The sequence below is a fragment of the Pantherophis guttatus genome, chromosome 8 (assembly GCF_059756535.1).
Source record: "Pantherophis guttatus breed Tessera chromosome 8, ASM5975653v1, whole genome shotgun sequence".
In the NCBI taxonomy this organism is placed as follows: Eukaryota; Metazoa; Chordata; class Lepidosauria; order Squamata; family Colubridae; genus Pantherophis; species Pantherophis guttatus.
Window position 1 is genome coordinate 494,618 of NC_142070.1, and position 21,232 is coordinate 515,849.

At 52.5% G+C, this 21,232-nt stretch overlaps 1 protein-coding gene across 3 annotated transcripts in view; it reads left to right on the forward strand.

Moving 5' to 3' along the window:
• Nucleotides 1-402: 402 nt before the first annotated feature.
• Nucleotides 403-21,232, forward strand: part of SFXN5 (sideroflexin 5) — a 52,567-nt gene continuing 31,737 nt past the window's right edge. The window contains exons 1-5 of one of the 3 annotated variants that reach the window (XM_034426097.3): nt 403-878; nt 7,100-7,168; nt 16,242-16,319; nt 19,710-19,736; nt 20,361-20,415. In XM_034426097.3, coding sequence (XP_034281988.2) covers nt 438-878; nt 7,100-7,168; nt 16,242-16,319; nt 19,710-19,736; nt 20,361-20,415 — 670 coding nt within the window. In that variant the 5' untranslated portion in view covers nt 403-437. Of the gene's footprint in view, nt 879-7,099; nt 7,169-16,241; nt 16,320-17,410; nt 19,284-19,709; nt 19,737-20,360; nt 20,416-21,232 lie in introns of those variants that run through there. The other 2 variants (XM_087875364.1, XM_034426098.3) reach the window with 2 other exon arrangements.

Below are 21,232 nucleotides of genomic sequence, written 5' to 3' on the forward strand. Positions count from 1 at the left end.
TTCTTCTTTTGCCCTCCATCGTTCCCAGCATGAGGCTCTTCTCCAGGGAGTCCTTCCTTCTCATTAGGTGGCCAAAGTTTTTCAGTTTCCTCTTCAGGATCTGGCCTTCTAAAGTGCAGTTAGGGTTGATCTCCTCTAGGACTGACCGGTTGGATGGCCTTGCAGTCCAAGGGACTGGCAGGAGGGCCTTTAGAGAGGTAACGTCAGAGAGGTTAAATGTGATATGAAGATTATCAGAAGCCACTTTATTATCATTTTTTAAAGCTTTTCATGCACTTTTTGCTTTTTCTTCCTTACTTTATATTAACATTAGTCTTGAGTTTCTTTAAAAAATTTAATACAAGTTAAGACGCACGCACTCAGAGAGAGAGAGACTTCAATTCCCAGGATCCCCTGCTGGTTGACCTATTGCAGGGGTGGGGAACTAGCACCCCTTTATGACTTGTGGCGTCTGGCTCGGGAGTTCTGGGAGTTCTGGGAAGCCCGCAAAGGGCCCGAAGTTCCCACCTCTGATCTCTCGGAAGGGTGTTCCAGTCCTGGCGCCCGCGAGCTCCTCCTTGGGGAAGGCTGCGGACGGTCAGCGCTGCCCCGCCCGCCCCGCGCGGAGAACGGCGCTTCCTCACCCCGCCCTGTCGCGGAGGGGGCGGGGCCGCGCGGGTCCGGCCACAGAACGGCCCTTGCGCCGCCAGAGGAAACTACCCGCCCCAGCAGGCTCCGCGGGAGCTGCGGTGCGCCTCAGCCAATCGGGGGCGGGCCAGGCTGCAAGGGGCGGGGCCGGGCTGCAAGGAGCACTTCGCACGCGAAAGTGGCGCCGAGCGGGGATGGCGGAGAGCGCGGGGTTCCCGGCCTTCCAGCTGGGGAAGCCCCGCTTCGAGCAGGTGGGCTGCGGGGCTGCGCGCGCCGGCATCGGGGAGGGGGCGCCTGCCGGGCGGGCGCTGGGCCGTCCCTCGCCCGGGGGCTCCGCTGCCGGAGAAGAGCGACTCCCGCCCCCCCCGCCGCCAGGCCGCCCGCTGATTGGGCGCTACCGCTGTCGCTTGCCTTCTGGAATTCCCGCCCTTTTCTGGATGCCAGGAAGGTTTTTGATTGGCAGTTGCTTTCCCCCAGGGGCGGGGCTTCTCCTCCGGTGGCGAGTTCGAGTCTAGGTGCGGGAAGGAGGCGGGGGAGGGGTGCGGAGGAACTGGGTCCGTCTCTAGAAGAGGGCAGGGCAGCCGTGCCAGGGCTGGGGGCAGCGTCCCCTGCGTGAGGGGGCTCAGGGCTCCTCGGCCCCGTGGGAGCTGCCCGCCTTTAGCCCAGCAGGGCAACGGCGGAGGGCGCTGACCCCGAGGGAGGGGGGGAGGAGGGAGGGAGGGAGGGGGGGGGCGCAGGCTCTTCAGCCGCAGCTGAGCCGCGCTGCCCAAAGCCCGCCCGGGGGTTCCCTCCGCAAGGCTGCCCGAGGAAGGCAGAGCGGCCGGCTTCCCTCCCGGTCCTTTGCAGGGAGGAAGTTGCCTCCCCCGAGGACCCCCCCCCTTCTCTCCCGGGCTCAGAGCCCCCGGAGGACCCTTGGCGGGGGAGGGGCGCTTTTGGGGCAGCCGAGGCCTTTGGAAGGGGGGGGCAATTTCACCCAAAGGGAGCCCCCCCTCCTCCTCCCCCTGCCCCCCCCCGACAAAGGGCCTGCCTGGGTCTTCCTGCCTGGCAGTGCCAGCCTTTCGGGAGCGGAGGTGCCCTGCTGCTTTGGGGGGGGGGGTGTCCCTCATCTGTCATTGGGGAATGGCGGCCTTTCTGAGAGGCAGAAGGAATGACTTTCTTTGCCTTCTGCTCTGCTCTGCTCTGGGCCACTGGCAGCCCCTTCGCTTCATTGGAAGGGATGCCTCACGTCCTACTTCTGGCCCACCCCAAAAAGTACACAGGTTTATTTGCCACGGGTTCTAGTCGAAGTTCAGCCTCCATAAATATCACTAAACCTTGGACTTTGCTCCTCAGAACTGCCCAGGTGATAAGAGAGAAAACCTTACCTGGCTGTTTCCTCCAGACCTTCAACCCTCTGAAGGGCCTGGGGCAGCCTGTGCTCTTCCTCAAGGCTGTTTTGCTCCTTTGCTGAAGGGGGGCTGGTCCCTTTGGAGGGGCGCCTGCACCCTTCCGGGGTCTTGCTGGGCTGACTCGCCTCACCAAGTGAGCAAACAGGAAGAAGAGGCAGAGTTTGGCAGAAGACTTCCCCATTTTCATTCCATCTTTCAGCCAGCCTCTTTCCCTCCAGGCTTGCCCTGGGAGGGGGGCGCAAAGTTTTGGGGAGCCTGCGGCCGGAGTGAACAAACAGAGTTAGAGGGCGCATGAAAATTTGGGGAGGGGAGGAGCAGGGAAGGCTCCAGGTACCCCAGACAACCAGGGAACAGCATGTGACCTGCTGCAATGGAGTTTGTGTCTTTATGGGGAGGGAGGGAAGGGCCTGAGGAGGGGGATTCCACCACCTCCCAGGCAGAGAGAACATGTTGCGGATTGCTGCTTTAAATTTCAAGAGTAGATCCCAACTAGTGGAGAGCAAAGCAGGAAGGATTCCATGGATGAAGGTCCTTAGGGGAAAAAACAGTTGGGGAGAGTTGGGAAACCTAAAAAACGAGATAATTAAAGCCCAAACCTAGTCAATTCCAAAGAGAAATGAAATGGGAGACCTTCCCAATGAGGCCACCATGGTTGCACCAAAAGCTCTCTGGTGGACTGAGAAAAGGGACAAGTTTAAGAAATGGAAAGGGGCACGTACAGAAAACAGAACATCAGCAAATAACTCTAATCTGCACAGATGGAGTCAGGAAGGCAAAAGGTCAGCATGACGATGAACAAGAAGGAAGGTTCTTTGGGTATGTGTGGAACAATGGAGGTCAAGGAAGCAGACGGTCAACCGGTCCCCTATGCTGTGGACTATCCTAGGCTGTGGAAGGAAGCAGCAGGTGTGATCTCAGGAGCATCTTCTGTAGTCTCTGACAGTGCTGGGGTCCACAGGAAAGGCCAGAAGACTGGAGAAAACCTGATATTGTCCCAAGCTATAGAAAAGGGGGCTCAGGAAACTGTAGACCAATCGGCTTAACACCAATCCTATCGGAAGGCATTGGGTTTGCAAGACTTCACCAAGGCTTTGGTCCTTTGATAAGATGGCCCATTGCCCCGTCCTTCTTCAAATAGGACAGTATGGGCTGCTCCACCAGATGGAGTTGCAGTTGGTTGAACATCCATACCCAACACTTGGACCTTAATGGACCTGTGTCAAGCTGGGGGCATTGGGGTATCTTGCAGCTCTGTCCTGGCTCTGTTCTTCCTCAGCCTTCTTAGATCTTAAGTGGGGGGGGGGGGTGTCAAGGAGATGCTCATCAAATTTGCAGATGGCCACAAGCTGGTAGAAACTTGAAGCATCTCAGAAGACGGATTAACATTCAAAGGAATCTTGATAGACTTGAATATTGGCCCCTTTTTTAAAAATGCTACTTAGCAGCAAGAAATAGAAAAAGCCAGAGGCCCAAGAAGAAAAGGGTTCTTTTCCGGAGTGACCTGAGGATCCTTGCCCTAGTCTTGGGGCTGGACTAGAAGACCTTGAGCCACCCTGGAAGTCTGCGGAATGTGTTGGAGCAGATGAGGGGGGGGGGTCCCAGATGTGTCCTAGGAGGACAGAGAAGTTAGGAAGGTCTGGGAGGAGCATCTCACCCACCCACCCTCTCTGGCAGAAGCAAACTTTTGGTGGAACATCAGCCAAAAAGAAGCAGGACTTGGAGGGCCTGGGTTCAGGTGGCGCTCTAGCCTCTCCCTCTTAGAGAATGGATTACAGCCACGTGGGCAGACCACATTGTGGGGTATTGTAGAAGACACGTGGACCACAAGGACTGGAGAAACTCGAGAGGAAGATGATGGATGATTCCTTGCTAAAAGGACCCCAGGAGGCTGTGCACAGTCCTTGGATGATGTCGTGGGAAACGTGGCCTTCCAGGGGCCCACTCAGGCCGTGTGGCAGACTGAACTTACCTAAACTCACTCACAAGGTTCCTTCCGGTCACGTCCAGGCAAATGACCCATCCAGAAGAACAATTCCAAGCACCTCTGGAGACTCTGAATTGGTAGTCAAAACCTCAGGTGCCTCAGCTGAGCGCACTGTGTGAGAAACTCACAGGGAGGACTAGAGGTCCTAACTCCAAGGGCCAAAGTGGAAGGTTGGCAACCCTGACATTTCATTGGCACAAAGGCTACATTTAATTCCAGGCTGAATGAGATGGGTATGTTGCACTTTACATACAGGAAAACATGCATACTTGCCCCAAAATTCAGGAATGGACCATCCAAACCCTTGGATAAGAAATATTTGGATAAGAAAAAGAGGAAGGAAGAAGTAAAGTGAGGATGGGAATTCATTTTGGGATCCCTGACCGGCCTCTCAGAGAGGCCTGAGAGGGAGATAATGGAGGCTTTTGATTCCCCTGCCAGGAAACTGCTGAGAGATGGAAGCCTAGAAGATTGTGGTCGTCTCTTACTGATGGTGACGATCGTTCTCTGAGGATCCACGGTCTGGGTCCACGGAGCTGGTTCTGAGACAGTCTGCCAGCGTGGCAGGCGTGGCACAGGCGAGGGGAGCTGGGCCAGCTGTCTGGTTTGCTTAGCTAACGAGAGCGGCTGCTTTGTTTTCTGCTGTGTCTCTGCCCAGAACTAATTTATTTTATGAAAAGATTTGCTTAATTAGTTTTGTTCTTTTGTAAGTGAGCCAAGCCATGTGAGAGGAGAAGCTGGAGGTGTTCTGCACCAATTAATTTTTTTTTCCAGTGCTGATTAACGGAGTTTTTCTTCAAACTCTTCGGGCTCGGGCAGGGCGTGGGAGGGACGAATTCCTCTGCGCTAGCTTCGTTAGGGGCGGCTGTGAATGGCCGCTTTGAAGTGCCCGCGGGACGGGATGGGCACCTGCCTGGGTTTGGGGGTGCAAGGATGCTCTTCTAGAAAGGGCCCGCCATGGAGCCCTTCCAGGACGGGGGTCTCGGGGTGGACTGGTGGAAGGGCTCCATCCGCAATGCCCCAGGCAAGGCTTCCAGAAGGTCAGGGTTGTACGATGCACACCGGTGGACAGGGGGTACGATCTCCATTGGCACTGCAGGTGTGGACTGAGATGACCCCTCCGGAGCAGCTGTCGCACCAGAGAGATGCAAAGTGACTGGATGCCCCTGAGGAAGGCCGAGGGCCTGGTGCGCTTCTGCCTCGGACTCCAACCACAAGAAGGGCTGATTTCCATAGCTTGAGGAGCATTTCTGCTGACAGAGGCTCCAATAGAAAGGGGGGATCCCTGCCAGGGAGAGTTCTGCCCCCCCCCAAATGGATCAGCCTTTGCCAGTCAGACACTCCCTTTGTGATGGCCGGTTCCTGCTCCAGGAGCCATAGAGGGGGCAGCTCTATGGCCAGGAACCCCGGGGCCCCTGCTGGAGGGGGTGGGGCTTCTTAGGGTCTCCATCAAAGGGCCGCCATTGCTCAGGTTTCTCTGAAGAGGAGGGGAAGATCTGGTGTGCTGGGTGGAGGGCAATCCCTGCTTTCCTTCTGAAGCGCCAACCTCAACCCCTGTGGTGCTGTGCCTGGCAGTGCCCGGGTTTCTTTTTTTTATTGAAAAAGTTTTACAAACATCAATTTTTCCCCCATTCCCCCCCCATCCCTCCCTAACCCCCCCAAACCCTCCCTCCCCATGACTTCCCCAAGGTGAAATCCATCCACATTGTATTATATCATACTTTACCACCCTTCTATTCTCCTCCCTGTGGACTATAAATTTCTACATCACAATAAACTATTTTGCCTCCTATAAACTATACATTTCTACACAACATTCAGCTAAAAGCTATCTGGTACTTCCTGGTTTGGTATTTATTCTGCACATAATCTATCCATTTCTTCCACTCCCATACATAAGTCTCTTGAGTCCGGTCTTTTAAGTATGCTGATATCTTCGCCATTTCTGCAAAACTGGCCATCTTCAAAGTCCATTCTTGAATTGTAGGCATATCAACCCTTTTCCAATATTGACCAATCAGTAACCTGGCTGCTGTCACCATATACAATATCAATTTTGTTTCACCCACTGAAAACCCTTAACTATACCCAGTAAAAACAAATGAGGAGAAAATTGAATTTTTTTCTTTAAAACATTTTACATAACCCACCAAATTTTTATCCAAAAAGCCTTGGCTTTCTTGCATGTCCACCATATATGATAATATGTAGCATCTAAACAATCACATCTCCAACATTTCGGTTGAACATTAGGATACATACATGACATTTTCTTAGGATCTAAATGCCACCTATAAAACATTTTATAAAAATTTTCCCTTAAATTCTGCGACTGTAAACTTAACATTCTGAACCCATATTTTTTCCCATGTTTCCATCATAACTGGTTCTCCAAAATTTTGCGCCCATTTTATCATACAATCTTTAACCAATTCATTTTCTGAATCTCTTTCTAACAAAACATTATAAATCCTCTTAATATGCATTGGGCCTTTCTCTTTTATCTGTCTAACAATTCTTCTTCATGCAACATTAAACCGGTTTTTTGATCTTCTCTCCATCTCAATTGAAGTTGATTATACTGTGCCCGGGTTTCTTGACCAAGGCCACAGCTGTTTACAATGGTCTGGGGGTTTGGACTCAAAAGTGGGGGGTTGAGGTCCCCCAATATCCTGGTTTTGAGCGGTAGGAACGTCCCCAGAGTGGCCTCTGAGCTGAACTCAGCGTCTGTAACAAAAAGGAATCCTGGGGAGCCACATCCCCCATGCTGAAGGTCCAGAGGGGTCGCCCCAGACATCCCAGGAGCCCTGGATCAGTAGTAACACTGGGGAGTGTGTGTGTGAAGCTTGGCCCTGAATGGCACCTGCTTTTATAGCCCCAGCAGTGGGGGGCTTTTGGCATGAAGTGTTGCCTGGGGCTTTGGTGGGCTGGGCTCTTCCGTGGGGGCCACAGGCGCTTTGGAGAAGAGGCAGGAGGGCTGCCAGGGGTCCCTGGGTCAGAGGGAGGGAGGCAGGCTGCTTGGCCGGCGGGGGGGGGGGGAAGGAAGGCCTTGCGGAGGGGTGGCTCTCTGGTCCTGATGCCGGTGCTTCTGTCTCCACAGGGCTCGTTTTATGGCAGATTGAGACACTTCCTGGACATCATTGACCCCCGCACTCTCTTCGTCACAAAGGTAACGTCTCGGGCCCTCCTCTCGCCTGAAACGATTTCCCTCCTAGACAACGCTTCTTTGGCGTTTTTCTTTGCAAAAAGTCCTGCTCTGATCATGGATCCAGTTTAATGCTTGAGCTGGGAGCTGGTTGCCTTCCTGGGCTGGTTGAGTTGCTCTCCGTGTGGATTCTGGCAGAATCTGAAGGGTGGCAAGTGGCATTTTCTGCCTTGGGATTCTCTGTCTGGACTTGCTCACCGCTCCCCTTCACCCGTTCTCGCTTCCCAGCCATCCTTGCAAGCCTCTCCTGCCCTCCCCTCCAACGTCTCCCTCCTTGCTGCTTTGTTACTGCTTCAGGTGCAGTGGGGCACCCCTCCTGCCCTCAAAGAACAGCAGCATGCCCCCCTGACTCCCTTCTCAAATCCATTATGTGCTGCCTATTATTTGCTGGTAGCAAATAAATTTAATAAATAATAATAATTAGATTGAATAGGATGCGGTGGCTCAGTGGCTAAGATGCTGAGCTTGTCAACCAAAAGGTCGGCAGTTCAGTGGTTGGAATCCCTAGTGCCGTGGAACGGGGTGAGCTCCCGTGACTTGTCCCAGCTTCTGCCAACCTAGCAGTTTGAAAGCATGTTAAAAAATGCAAGTAGAAAAATAGGAACCACTTTTGGTGGGAAGGGAACAGTGTTCCGTGCCCCTTTGGCATTGAGTCATGCCGGCCACGTGACCACGGAGACGTCTTCGAACAGCGCTGGCTCTTCGGCTTTGAAACGGAGATGAGCACCGCCCCCTAGAGTCGGGAACGACTAGCGCATATGCGTGAGGGGAACCTTTACCTTTAATTAGATTAGTTTTCACTTTGAATTAACCCTCTCGTGTCTAATAAAGCAGCAACCGGGGCCCACAGCCAATGTTCTCCAAGGAAGGCAGCCTAGATCGCCAACTTCTGCAAAGCCCACCTTAGTCTTACCTGCTCCTGTGGGCAGTTTTCCCCTGGACAAGCATGTCCAAGTGACCAGCTGAAGGGGTCCCCCCACCTGAGTGACCTGCCCCTTGATGGGTCTCTCTCTGCCTGCTGCTTTGTGCCAGCCTTGGCCCTTGCTGGGGGGTGGGGTGGGGGGCTCATTCAAAAACGGTTCTGGGACTTGAAGGTCCCAGCAAAGGAACCAGGGTTTCAGGAGGAACCTGGGGATGGGCCGTGTGGCCTTGTCCATGCCAGAGCCAGTGACCATATGCGTCTCCCATCCCCTCAGGTGCCCTGGGATTCCTGGCACGTCTCCCTGGAGGAAGCTGCTGCAGGTCCCTTGGTGGGAGGGGTGGGGGAACCGATGGGGAATTCCTCTTGCAGGGCAAGAATTCTGCTGCTCACTATGCAGTTAGCACTTAGGAATATCCATATTGTTAAGTAGTTTGATGCATTTTCTCTGGCTTGGCATGAAATGGATTAGGAACTAGGAATGATGAAATCTCTCTGTGTAGGTGTGTGATGCCTCCAAAATAATTAGCTACATCAACATTTTGTGCAAGGATTAAATGTCTAATGATGTTAACCTACTAATATATGTATAAATATATTTGGACCTGATTACTATCATACTTTAAGGAGGGCAAGCAGTTAATTATCCCCCCAAAGCACACTTAATTTCTGTCCTCCATTATCAGTTCCTTTTCTGCACTTATTTATCTCCATTAATTTCTTACACCTCACAGTCCCTGATGAAAAGTGTGACATACTTGGAGACAGTCAGAGATCCCATTTCCCCCCCCCCCCAATATTTTTTTTTAAGTTTATGTGTTTGTGTGCAAGAGGGATGGAAAAAAAAAATTAAGGACACAGAATTGGAGGGCGGAGCAGGCGAGTAACTGGGGAGGGTTGTTATATATAGTGGGTGTGTGTGTGTTTGTTATTCATACAAGAGGGAGAGAGCCACAACTCTCCAGCTGAAGGCAGCATCCTGTCACCATAGAGGACAACCAGACTCACCAGGGATTAAGCCCCAGCAAGACCCACCCACAGCCCTGGTGCCCCTCATCTCTCCAACCCCCCCCCCCCCCAGCTGCCCCACACATCCCAATTGGCCATCCGGGGCCTGTTTGGGACCTCCTGGGTAAACACCCCTATGTGGTTGCCACTCTTTGGAGCCTCAAACTGGCCAAGGCAGATGAATTCAGCCTGAAAAGTGCCAGGGTTTGATGTGTCCTTTGAGGAATTTATCAACAAAAGCTAATTATCACTACTCGGGACTGAAACATCAAGACCAGCCAGGCAATGTTGTGTCACGCACACGAGGAAAGACCTAAAGAGACAGATTCGGGAGGTGCCCCTTGCTTGATGTTTTTCAACCTCCACAATGTTAAGATGTGTGGACCTTAGTTCCCCAGAGGATGCCCCAGAGGTGACAAAGTTGCCAAAGTTGAAAAACTCTTCTCCAGAGTAGAAAAGGCACAGCCCTCCCCAGCTGTTGGCTGTCTGCTTTGGAAATAGCGGTTCCGGTTAGTTGATTTGTTTACAGCCCAAGACGGTCATAAAACTCCTTCGGATACAGAGATTGTGTGTGAACGTATGGACCAGGGTTGGGGGACCTTGGCCCCTTTATGACTTGTGGACTTCAATTCCCAGAATTGCTGAGCCAGCCACGAAAGGGCCCCGGTTTCCCCACCCCTGATCTAGACAGAGAGTTAAAAGACAATAATGGAAGGAATGGATGAAATGACTGTCAATCTTAATCCTGATAAGAATTTGGCAACCTCCTTGGAGGCATCTAGAAATTGGTCACTGAAAAAGAGAACAGTAACACCTTGAGTGTAAGAAAAGATTAATTTTTTTGACAATTGGGCATTTTAGCAACCCATGTGAACCAGAGTTACTCTCCATATCAAAGCCTACACAAGTTGGAATTGTGCAAGGAAAGGCAGCCTGCGTCCTTCCATATCCTAATGGGAGCCCATAATTTTGGCCAGGGAAAAAAGTCCTCTTGTCAAACATTAAAAAAAAAAAAAAAATCGGGGATAGTCCCAATAATTGTGACAGGACCTGCAGTATAGCGGGCATGGGAAATCCATTGAGATGTCCCAAATAATTTGCTTAAATTTGCACTTGTTTTATTAAGGTTGAGGGTGGATATTGCCAGAACAGAAAAGCCAAACCAAGATTAATTCTTCCCTGGGGGAGAAACACCCCCATCTAACAAGGTCCAGTGCGGCAAGGAAGTCCCTCGAGGGATCAGCTTTGGCCAGAGGCCAGAGTGCCTGATAAGCCTCGGAGGAAACACCGGTTGAATTCTGGTCTTTGAGAGCCCCCAGAGTTGCTTCGGGGATTCACTTTACATCTTTTGTGGATTTTAATTGGATGGCTTTGAAGCCTGTGGAGAATCGGGACTGAACACCGGGCAGTATCAAACCAGAAGTTTCAATACTTTAATTGCTTCTTGGGCCTGGTTGTTAACGGTGTTGCCTCACACATTTCATAATCGCCAGGAATGCTCCGTGTTCTTAGATTAAGCTCCCTCGCTTGGTTAGTCCACCAGCCAGAAAGTTGAAAACAGGCCCTTAAGTACCTCAAAGGCTGCATCCGTCCGTCTCCCACCGTTCTTATGACTAGCTGGAGCTCTGAAACTCACTCTTGAGAATACTAAAAACTCAGGGCCATTAATTTCAAGGTGCTCCATAGGGCAACGCTTCCCAAACCTGGAAAACTTGCCCAAAATTGTGTAACTGTCTTTTGTTTACTTATGTAATGACACACAATTCCATTGCCCAATTACAACAGGGACATTTAAATTGACTTTAAATTTGAATTGAAGAAGGAGTCAACCTATTCTCCAAAGCCCCTGAGGGCAGGACAAGAAGCAACAGATGGAAACCAATCAAGGGGAGAAGCAACCTGGAACTAAGGAGGAATTTCCTGACAGTGAGAACAGTCAACCAGCGGAACGACTTTCCTCCAGAAGCTCCATCACTGGAGGCATTCGATAAGAGATCAGACAGCCATTTATCCAGGGTCTTCTGTTTGAGCAGGGGGCTGGACTGGAAGACCTCCAAGGTCCCCCTCCAACTCTGTTATTTAAATTTAAATTGAAGAAGGGCTCAACCAATTCTCCATTTTGTTTTGCTAAACAAAACAGTTGTTAAGAGAGTTGCCTCATTTTATGACCTTTCTTGCTACAGTTGTTATGTGAATCACTCCAGTTGTTCATTAGTAACATGGTTGTTCAGTGAATCTGGCTTTCCCACTGACTTGGCTTGTCAGAAGGTCATAAAAGAAGATCATAAAAGGGCTGTGGTGGTGCAGTGGTTAGAGGGCGGGATGGCAGGCAAACTCTGCCCACAGCCAGGAGTTCGATCCTGACTGCCTCAAGGTTGAGTCTTCCTCCCTCCCTCCCTCCCTCCCTTTTACAACCCTTTTGTGGTCCCTTTACGACCTCTGGACTTCAACTCCCAGAATTGTTTTGCCACTGTTGTTAAGCGAATCACGCAGTTGCTAAGTGAACCCAGCTTCCCCAATTGACTTTACTTGCCTGAAGCTGGCTGGAAAAATCACAGATGGTGACCGCGTGACGCTGCAACCATGACAAATACATGCCAGTTGCCAGGCACCCAAAATTAGATCATGTGAATGTGGGGACAGTTGTAAGTGTGAGGACAGACTCATGTTTTTCGGTCCCAATGTCGCTTTGGACACTCGCTAAGCCAGTGGTTTTAAGTCAAGGACTCCCCGTAGATAGCCTGAGTCCAGCGGCCCTTCAGGCTGGCAGAGCAGAGGGGAAGCGTCTGTGCGCAGGGTGCGGTTAATTCCCACCCGCGTCCTGGTGGGAAGCGCCTGTGATTCAGGCATGATTCATGCCAGCAGCCAGACCAGGGTGGCAGATGGGCAAAGAAGCCGGGATTGAGCTGGTGGGTTGTTCGCAGGCTGGGCTGAAAACCTCAGGCAGAGTTGAAAGGATTCCGGGTTTGAAGTCCTGTTTACAACAGCAAAGTGGGGATCACGAGCCAGTCCCCGTCTCTCAGCCTGGCCCACCTGACAGGGTGGTTGTTAAAGGAATGCAGGTAGTCCTTGACTTACGATCACAATTGAGCCCCAAATGTCTGTTGCTAAGTGAGACAACTGTTAAGTGAGTTTTGCCCCATTTTATGACCTTTTTTGCCACGGATGTTGAGTGGGTCTGGCTTCCCCATTGACTTTGCTTGTCGGAAGATCGCAAAAGGGGATCACGTGACCTTGGAACGTTGCAACCGTCATAAATACAAGTCAGTTGCCAAGCGTCCGAATTTTGATCAGGTGACCACAGGGGAGGCTGCAACGGTCGTAAGTGTGAAAAACGACCATAAGCCACTTTTTCTGTGCTGTTGTAACTTCAAACGGTCATTAAATGCACTGCTATAAATCTGCCCTGAGTTATATATAAAAATAATAGAAGGCAGGATAAAAAAGTCTTTTTTGTGAAAGGAAGATCCATCGCGCTGCATTGCTCACCTGCGGTTCCTCCTGAGCTGCTTGGGCCTCTGCCTTCTTCCCAAGCAAAGGGGGGGGGGAGTACCTGATCGTCAATCAATCAGCTGGGAGGGACCTTGGAGGCCTTCTAGTCCAGCCCCCTGCTCAAGCAGGAGACCCCATACCTCCCCGGTGCATATAGGAAGACGCCACCGGGCTTTGCAGCGGATCTCTCTTAATCTGAAGCTGCGCTTACACACTGGACGCAATCCACGCACTCCCACCCACCTTTTCCCCCCATGTGGGACACCCCCCCCCTTTCAGTCATTGATGACTAAGCGGTGAGCATCCACGAAGCCCAGACCCAGACCTCCTCCAAGTCCTCCTGGAGTGATTAATCTGTGAAGGAGAAAATGCCAGGTTTCCCCTCCTCCTAAATGAACGTTTTCCACCCTGGGGAGAAGCGTGGAAAGGCTCCTCCGTGCAAAGGCCCCGCTGCCCTTGAGGGTCCTCTTGGACGGAAGCTCTTGCGTAGATGTTTGAGGGAATAGTGGCCACTCCTCCAGCCGGACTAAGCTCGGAAAGAAACCCTTCCTCACTATCCAGGCAGCAGGCCCTTAAACCTTGGACGATTTTTGACATTTTAATGATGAAAGAAATTTCAATCTTGCAAAAAGAATTGCGTGTAGCTGATGCCAAAGCAACGGCAACAAAGAGGCAGGATAAATTCCCAAGATATCTTGGATAAGCCGGTGGTCCCCGTTCCCTCTCGGGCTTCCATCCCCACAGATCCGCTGCTGGTAGAGCTCTCCCCAGGCCCCCTTCTGGAGCTGAGCTCCTGCGCCTGTGCGGAGAGGATCTGCCTTCTTCTTCTTCTTCTTCTTCTTCTTCCTGGCAGGTGTCAGACTTCGGTGCTTAAAATTAGGCTCTTAATTGCTTATAATGAAACTGTGTGGGACCATCTGAAGGATTCGGCAGGTTTTTTGCGAAGCTAATTTAATCCATGCGACATTTGCTGCTAACGCACAGCAGGGGATTGGGGAGTTCGGGGAACTGGCAGGCTGCCGGGGGTGCGGGGGGGGGTGTACCCTCCCCCCCCAAGAGGGAAGTGGCCAAAGTGGCTGGCAGAGTATTGAAAGGGCTGCTTCCCTCTATGACGGCTCCGGCCGGATGGTGGTTCTGGGTTTTGGGTGGCTGTTGTTGTAGTGGCACAGGTAGTCCTCGACTTACAACTGTAACGGAGCCTGGCCATTTTAAAGTGGGTCAGCATATGAATGACTCTTTTGGGGCAGTCGCAAACACTTCTTGCCAGGACCCAGATGTAAATGCGGTTTTTGGCAACCACATTCAGGGGCGTGTGGAATGCTGCAAACAGCTGCTGATCTCATCCCAAAATGCCATCACAGGATGGTGGGGAGGGGGGAGCAGTCAGACCTTCAGAATCAGGTGTTAAGTACCTTGGGGGGGGTCTCTTGCAACATCAAATGGTCACTAAGCGACCTGTTGTAAGTAGAGATGTTTATGTGTTGTGTTATGTATGTGTCCACTTTTGAGAGCAGGCAACAGAATTTCCTTTTTAATGGGTACCAGTGTACCCACAGGGAAAAAAAATGACAATAAAGGTTATCTTATCTATCTAATCTTACAGATTGGGGCAGCAGTATTGGGATGCCAGCAGCCGCAGCCAAGGAAGAAGGCAGTGGAGTGAAGGGTTAGGGCAAGGCAGGGGGCATTCCTATTCGCTTCTGCTTGGGCCAGGTCCCAGGTTGGGGGGGGGGGGCTTCACCTCCTGGCTGTGGGAGTCCCCCCACCTCCCTGCTTGCATCCAGGCCCACTTTGCTCAGCTTTGCACTCCTGTGTCTTCCCTCAGGGCAAGCTTCTCTCTCAGCCCCCCAAAAAGAGGGTGCAGAGTTGCCCAAAGCCTCTCAGGCAAGCCTGGGCCATTTTGTGCTGCTGGGGGGGAGGGGGGGCATTGGTCCTGTGCGGCCAGCTGGGCCCTGCCAAGGTTGTTATAGTAACCAGGAGAGGACAAGAAGGTCCATTGATGCATTTTCTGGGTCTTCATTCAGAAGAGCGGAGGGAAGCACAGAGACGGGCTGCAAAGAAGGCCTGGAGTTGGACAATTCGGGTGTCCAAAAACATGCTAATGAGGAGGAGGAGGAGGAGAGAGTCTCCCTGGAATGCTAAGCAGAGTTTGGCTGCCTTTTCACAGGAAAATGGGTCACTTTCTTGGCTGCTTGGTTACCATTCACCGGCCTGGCTCTGGAGGCTCAAGCCCGCAGGCGGTGGGAGGCCTTGGCTCTCCTCCTCTAGGCCTTGGATGCCCCCTCCCCTCCCGCCTCTAGGGCTGTTCTGGGGCTGCCCCACTGAGAGCAGTTGTACTAGGGGACGATTTGGGTCCCTGGCTGCAATTAGGGGAAAAATCCATCTTACGAGATGAACTTGGTCATTTGTCCAGTGTCTGCCATTGGGTGCTGCCCTTCTCTGATCTGGCAAATTTCTTCACTCTTCCCCACATCGTCTCCCATTGCGCTGCCTGTGTACCAAAAAAGGAGAATCTTTGGAGCTCAGGGTTGAACTGAGGGGCCCTGGGTGCTCTCTGAGCTGGGTGGCTTCCTTGCAGATGTTTCAGGACCCAGCTAGGGAAGGTCATCAGTGCTAGGAGGGAGTGGAGTTTGGGGGGAGGAGGACTACGGGGCCCTGGGTGCTTTCTGAGCTGGGTTGCTGTCTTGCAGCCCTTTCATGACCCAACTAGGTCACATCATCAGTGCTAGAAGGGGTCAGGGTTCACTCTGATGATGTTAGCTAGTTGGGTGATGAAACATCTGCAAGAACCCAGCTCAGAGCGCAGCAAAGACCCTTCAAGAAAAGGGTGGCTGGTGGAGGAATGGGGGGGGGGGCACACAGCACTGGACTCCTAGCTCAGAGGGAAGAGAAGGTCTTGGAATGGGGGCTTCCAAGGGTCTACCTGACATACGTGCCTGAGTGGCTTGCAGGGCTGAAACGAAGGGACTTGGAAAAGCTTTAGAGCATGGGTGTCAAACTTGCGATGACGCGTTATCACGTGACGTATCGCAACTTTTTTCCCCTTTGCTAAACTGGGGGTGGCCTGGCCAGTGCGTGACACATCCGGCCCGCAGGCTGCGAGTTTGACACCCCTGCTTTAGAGCAATTACATGATGGTAGTACATGCCGTGGGTGAGTTGGCCGGCCATATTGATTTATTGAATAAATAAACAAATACATGAACTCTCCCATGGGGGCTTCTGTCTGATTTGGGAGGAACCCTCTGAATTATCAGTCTGGGCGAGGAAGAAGCCGAGTGCCCCCATCTGCTTCCCTTGCCATCGGCCCCATCGGCTGCCCCTCATGGACTTCTTGCCCGCTCTGGGGCCGCTGGCATGGCCAGCAGGGTGTCCTCCCTTCTCTCAAGACAGACCCCCTTGCTTAAAAGGGGAGTTGAGACAAGGCCTTGCCAATGGCTTCGAGCCTTGCTAGCAGTTGCTTGGTGGCCCTCTTCTCGGGGGATCCCACGCACAGCCCCGGCTCCCCTCTCTTGTTCCCTTCCCCAGCCAAGGACATTGCCCAGAAATGGGAGGCCCTGCGGGGCCCTGGTCCTTTTCCTTTCCTCAGGGGTGCAGGTGATGCTTGCTGTCTTTTCAGAGTCGCCTCAAGGAAGCCATGCAGCTGCTGGAGGACTACAAGCACGGCTCGCTGCCCCCAGGAACCACCAACAAAGAGGTGATCGGAAGGAAGGAACCCCCACCCTCTCCTGAAGGAGAGACCTGGGCCCAGGGTGGGGACAACCAGAGGTTAGGTAACCAGAGGATGCGGAGGCCAGGTGTGTGCCAGCTGTGCCCTTCCTGCTCGTCTATCAGTAGTCCCTGCCCTGTTGGCACAAAGGGCCCTCGAGCGTCTCTTCTCAAGAATGGCGGCGTTTGTGGAGGGCAATGTCTTTGGGGGAGGAATCCCCTCCTGTGAGATCTCAGAAGATCCCCCCAAAAGGGCAGGAATGGGCCCGGTGGAGCTGCCAGGTGTTTTTCAAGTATTTTCCTTTGATCCTCCTTGATCCAGGCTCAAGTGTTTGATAGTTTGGATTCCATAATTGGCATTACTTAATAGCTGGCATCCAGCGGCATTTGATGCTTTGGCCATGTTGGACAGCTGATGAGAGCCCACGCAGGCAGCCCTTAACATACGACCACAACAGAGCCTGCTCATTACGGTCATATGTAGTGACGGTCATAAATCAAGTTGGCCATGTAACATGATTTTACAAGCTTTTTTTTTGTGGTGGTCATTAAGTGAACATGGTGGTCATAAAATGAACACCATGGTATTAAGCAAACGCATTGCTTGCCATATTGTAGTTTTCCAAAAATATCATAAAACACAGTTGCATGATTGCGTGACCCATAAGTGCAGTTGTGTAGTGAAGTGAAGCCCCTGAAGCCATTTGGCCATGGGGAGGGAGGGAGGGTGGCAACCATTCGAATTTCAGAGCAGGGTCGTAATTCCCTTTTTTCCAGGCAGGACACAACTTCGAGTGTTTGCTAAGTGCCCGGTTGAAAGTTGAGGACTACCCATATTTCATAGATGCCCTAAAGCACTTGAGTTCTGAATTCTGAAATAAAGGAGCTTCTCCTGGCCCAGATCCCAGCTCTTAGCTCTGGTTTCAGCTACTGCTGGGGAGATCGGGGTCCGCCCTTCGCCTGGGGGTCTCCAGGGCCAGGCCTGTGCTTGGGCAGATTGTGGAACAGTCCCGAAGTTGCAGGGCCAGGAGCTGCAATGGGCCCCGGGCATTTCTCCCTTCTCTGCCCTGCAAAATCCAGGTAGAAAGGCAGCAGGCATCTCAGACAGAAGCCAGCAGGTTCCACGGAGCAGCTTCCAAGGAAGGAGGGCTGCTTCCTCTTCTTCTGATGAAGGTTGCCGTAGATCTGGGCTGCACCAGCAGACAGCTGGCCAGGGCTGACTGGCACGGACCACAGACTGTAAGTGAGCAAGTCCCAAGCCAGCCAACCGGCTCCCATGGCTCTGGGTTTGGGCCTGGGCACAAAGAAATCGCCCCCCCCCCCGGCTCTCATGGATCAGGAACCAGAGGAACTGTGGAAGGAAATAAAAGACCCTGCAAGGGCTGAACTTGAGAAGAAGACCAAGGAAGATAAGAAAGCAAACTGGATGTCAGAGCAAATGATGAAAGTCAGCCAGAAGAAAAGCCAAAGATCCCAAACAAGATCAGGGAATTTCAGAGACCTTTTGGGAGAGAATCAACATTGGAGGGGGGGGCGCCTCTTCAGCCCTCCCCACTACCTGTTTCCTGGCCAAACTAGGATAGTCATTCTCTCTCTCTCTCTCTCTCTCACACACACACACACACACTCCCTTTTCTCCCCAGCCTTAATTAGCCTTAGAAAAGAGCCTTTTCTCACCTGCAGATGCCCCCTGCAGTCCACACAATTGTGTGAGAGGCCCCCCTGGGAGAGCCTTTGGGATCTGCTCCATTTAGTGACCAGGCGGCAGCTGAATCATTCCAAGCTTCCTTCCCTCCATTCCAACTTCCTTCGAGGACGTTGTGAGGACTAATTAATTAACAGTGGTAAAGTGTTATTTAAGTGCTCTGAATTTTTATTACTTTGTGCCATGCAGAATTCTTCTGCTGGTGCTTTTGCTGTTTTACACCTATGTAAATCCCCTGGCTGTGGCAGGGCTCCTCGTGGGCTCGGCTGGGTGCGACCAGGAGAAGATTGAGCCTCTGATTTGCACAGCTGGAGGACAGCCAGGCGCCTGGCCAGTTTTCCCACCCCGGCTATTCGAGCCCTGATGTCTCTCAGTCAGCCACACGTCCAATCATTCGGAAGTGGCTGGGCTGGCTCGGGTGCTAAAAAGTGTTTTGGAGGCCAATTTAAGCACCGAAAGCAAACCGAGCAGAGCCCAGCAGGGTGTGCTCTGAAGAGGAGGTTGATGTGAGGAGGAAAAGGCTGATGGGAAAGAGGAGACCACGGGGGGGGGGGCAGGTGTCATCCAGACGGTCCCTCTTGCCCAAAGGATGAAGGACGGGCAGGCAGCTTGTCAGCCTTGGCCACCCTGGTGCCTCTGGATGTGTAGGGCGTCAAGGACCACGCTGGCTGGGATGATGAATTGTTCCATCACATTAGGAGGGCAGCAGGTTGGGGAAGGCTTGTCAAGCAGCTGAATACGGTATGAAATGAATTGCAGTTCCATTAAATTTTGTAGATGTGCTCAAAAATAATCCCCTAAAATACTACAGACTCGGTTTGTGTGTGGGAACCACGACAGAAGAGCTTCCTGGGCAGCTGAAAGAAGGGCTGCCTCTTCCCTTCTTTACCTGATCAGAAACCCTGAGCCACAAAAGAGCTTCTTCCAATCCTTGGTGAGATTCTCATACGGAAATCCTGATTGCGTTTGGCTTCTCTGTGACACCATTTTCCTGCTTTTATTCAACAAGTTTCCTGGCTAAGGCACCGCAAACTTATTTCTGTGTGGCAAAAAGGGAGCTGGCCTGACCTGAGAAACAGTCTTCTCCAGATGCAGACTGAGATGTCTTCAGATGTCTCAGCCACGGAAGTGTCCAGATGTCCACCAAGAAACACAGGCCCCTCAGATTTTGGAGACTTGTTTTGGGATGGGCTGCCTAGAGGCCCTTGGCTGTGGGCAGGGCAGGACCCGAGAGGGACATCAAAAACCGTATCCTTGAATTCAGTGGTCCTTCTAGGACGGGGCTGCAGAGGCCCAGCCAGCCCTTCTCCTGAGGGCCCGTTGGCCGCATCTTCTGCCTGGGATTCTGCCTTGATTGGCCTAGGAGAGGAAGAGCCCCTTCCTTGCCCCAAGAGGGCGGAAAAGTTGCACCCACCCCATTTTACCAGCTGCAGCACACCTGGCCCCCTCTACAAGCATCTCTCTGGTTCAGGTTGTAGGGCAGGGTTAGTCAGTCCCTGCCCCCTGCCCTGCCGTGGGTTTTGGGATGATCTGTTCCTTCCCTCCAGTGAATTTGACCTGCTCTCCTCCTTGCCCTCCCCCCCTCAAAGCTGCCCTTTGGGTAGGGTTCTCTCTTGTTGCCTTCAGCCTGCGGATTTGAACCAGCCTCCTTAACCGTGTCTTTTGCTTTTCCAGCTTTGGAGAGCACAGAAAATAAAACAGGTAACCTGCTCAGAGTCCCTCCTGGGTGACGGAGGCTGCTTCTCCTGGTGCCACCCTTGGCCCTGACGGGGAAGGCAGGGCTCCCTTGTGACGGCCGGGGCCTCTCGGTCCCCGAGTAGCCTTCCTTTTGCCACCGGCTTCTCCGGAGCGCAAGGCCTTAGGGGCCCAGCCATCCCAGAGCCTGGGTTGGGAAGAGATGGGATTCCTCTGCATTCCCATAAGGATAAGGCAGGTTTTTCTTCCTCCACCTCCACCCCAGTTAGCTTGACTTCAGCCTGGGTGGCTGGGGGGGGTGATTTTGATCTCCCCCCATGTGCCAAGAAACCAATTTTGTTGTTGTTTTGTTGTTTTGCTGCCTAGTGAGGGAGGGGTCAGATGAGAGGGGAAGGAGCCACAGCTGAGAAAAGGGTTAAAAAGGGGAAAAAAACTTAGAAATGAGCTGTCTGAACATCTCAGGCTGTAAAAGAGACAGCGGGAGGTTTGTACCTTCACATTTGCAAGATAGTAGCCTTACAATGAACTAGACTGAGCTCATCTGGGGGTGTTTCCTGCCTGGTCTGCTTGGGAGGGTGGGGGTTTCTGGGGAAGCTGCCTCCAATTTCACTGCGTCTCCTCCTTTTCTAGGCCATCATCCACCCGGACACGAACGAGACCATTTTCATGCCTTTCCGAATGTCAGGTATGGCCCCGTGGAGGTTTGCTGGGTTTCGGGCGCTCACCTTCTCCAAACCTTGGTGCTTCTCTGTGCGGTCAGTGCCTGGTTCAGCCCTTCCGTGGCCCTCTCTAGCTCAGCGGGAGAAATTCTTCTCTTCCTCGCCTTCAGTGGAAAGCCCAATCCCAGAAGCCGAGGGCCCCTCCACCTTCCTCGCCTCCACCCCACTGTAAATGACCAAGCGGGTAAGGAGGGTGAGGATGACGAGAACGGTTGGTCACCCTGACGGATCCCAGACGGTTAATCAGGGAGAGCCATCTGCCCAGGGTGCTTGAAGCTGGCCTCCTGCCCTGAGTGTGGGGCTGGACCTGATGGTTCAGGAGTCGCACTCAACCCTAGGATTCCCAACCCCTTCAGGTGACCTGGATTGGCTAATGAGGTTAATGAGCCCACATGACCTTCCTCAATTCCGGGGGTCCTGTGCCTGTAAATTCACACTCTGCCCTTGTGTGAAACCCTGTTGCTCTGTGGCTTCTCATGGGAGAAAGAAAAGGCAGCGTAGACTCACTAAGGGAATAGCTATAAGAGCCTCCTTCCGCCACTCGACAGGTTCTAGATGTATTCCTCTAGAATAGATCCCAGGGTTCCTCCTGTGGTTGGGCATTCTGGAGGTTTTGGTTTACCCCCATTTGGGAATCCTGGCTGCAAAACTCTGGCCGGCCATTAGATGGCCCAGGTGGAACTTCTGTGCTGCCCCCCAGTGGTCACCTGAGTTCTCGCAGCTCCCATCCAGCAACTCCTCTTGGGGGTGGGGGAGCATCTGGGTCTCAAACGATGCCTTTCT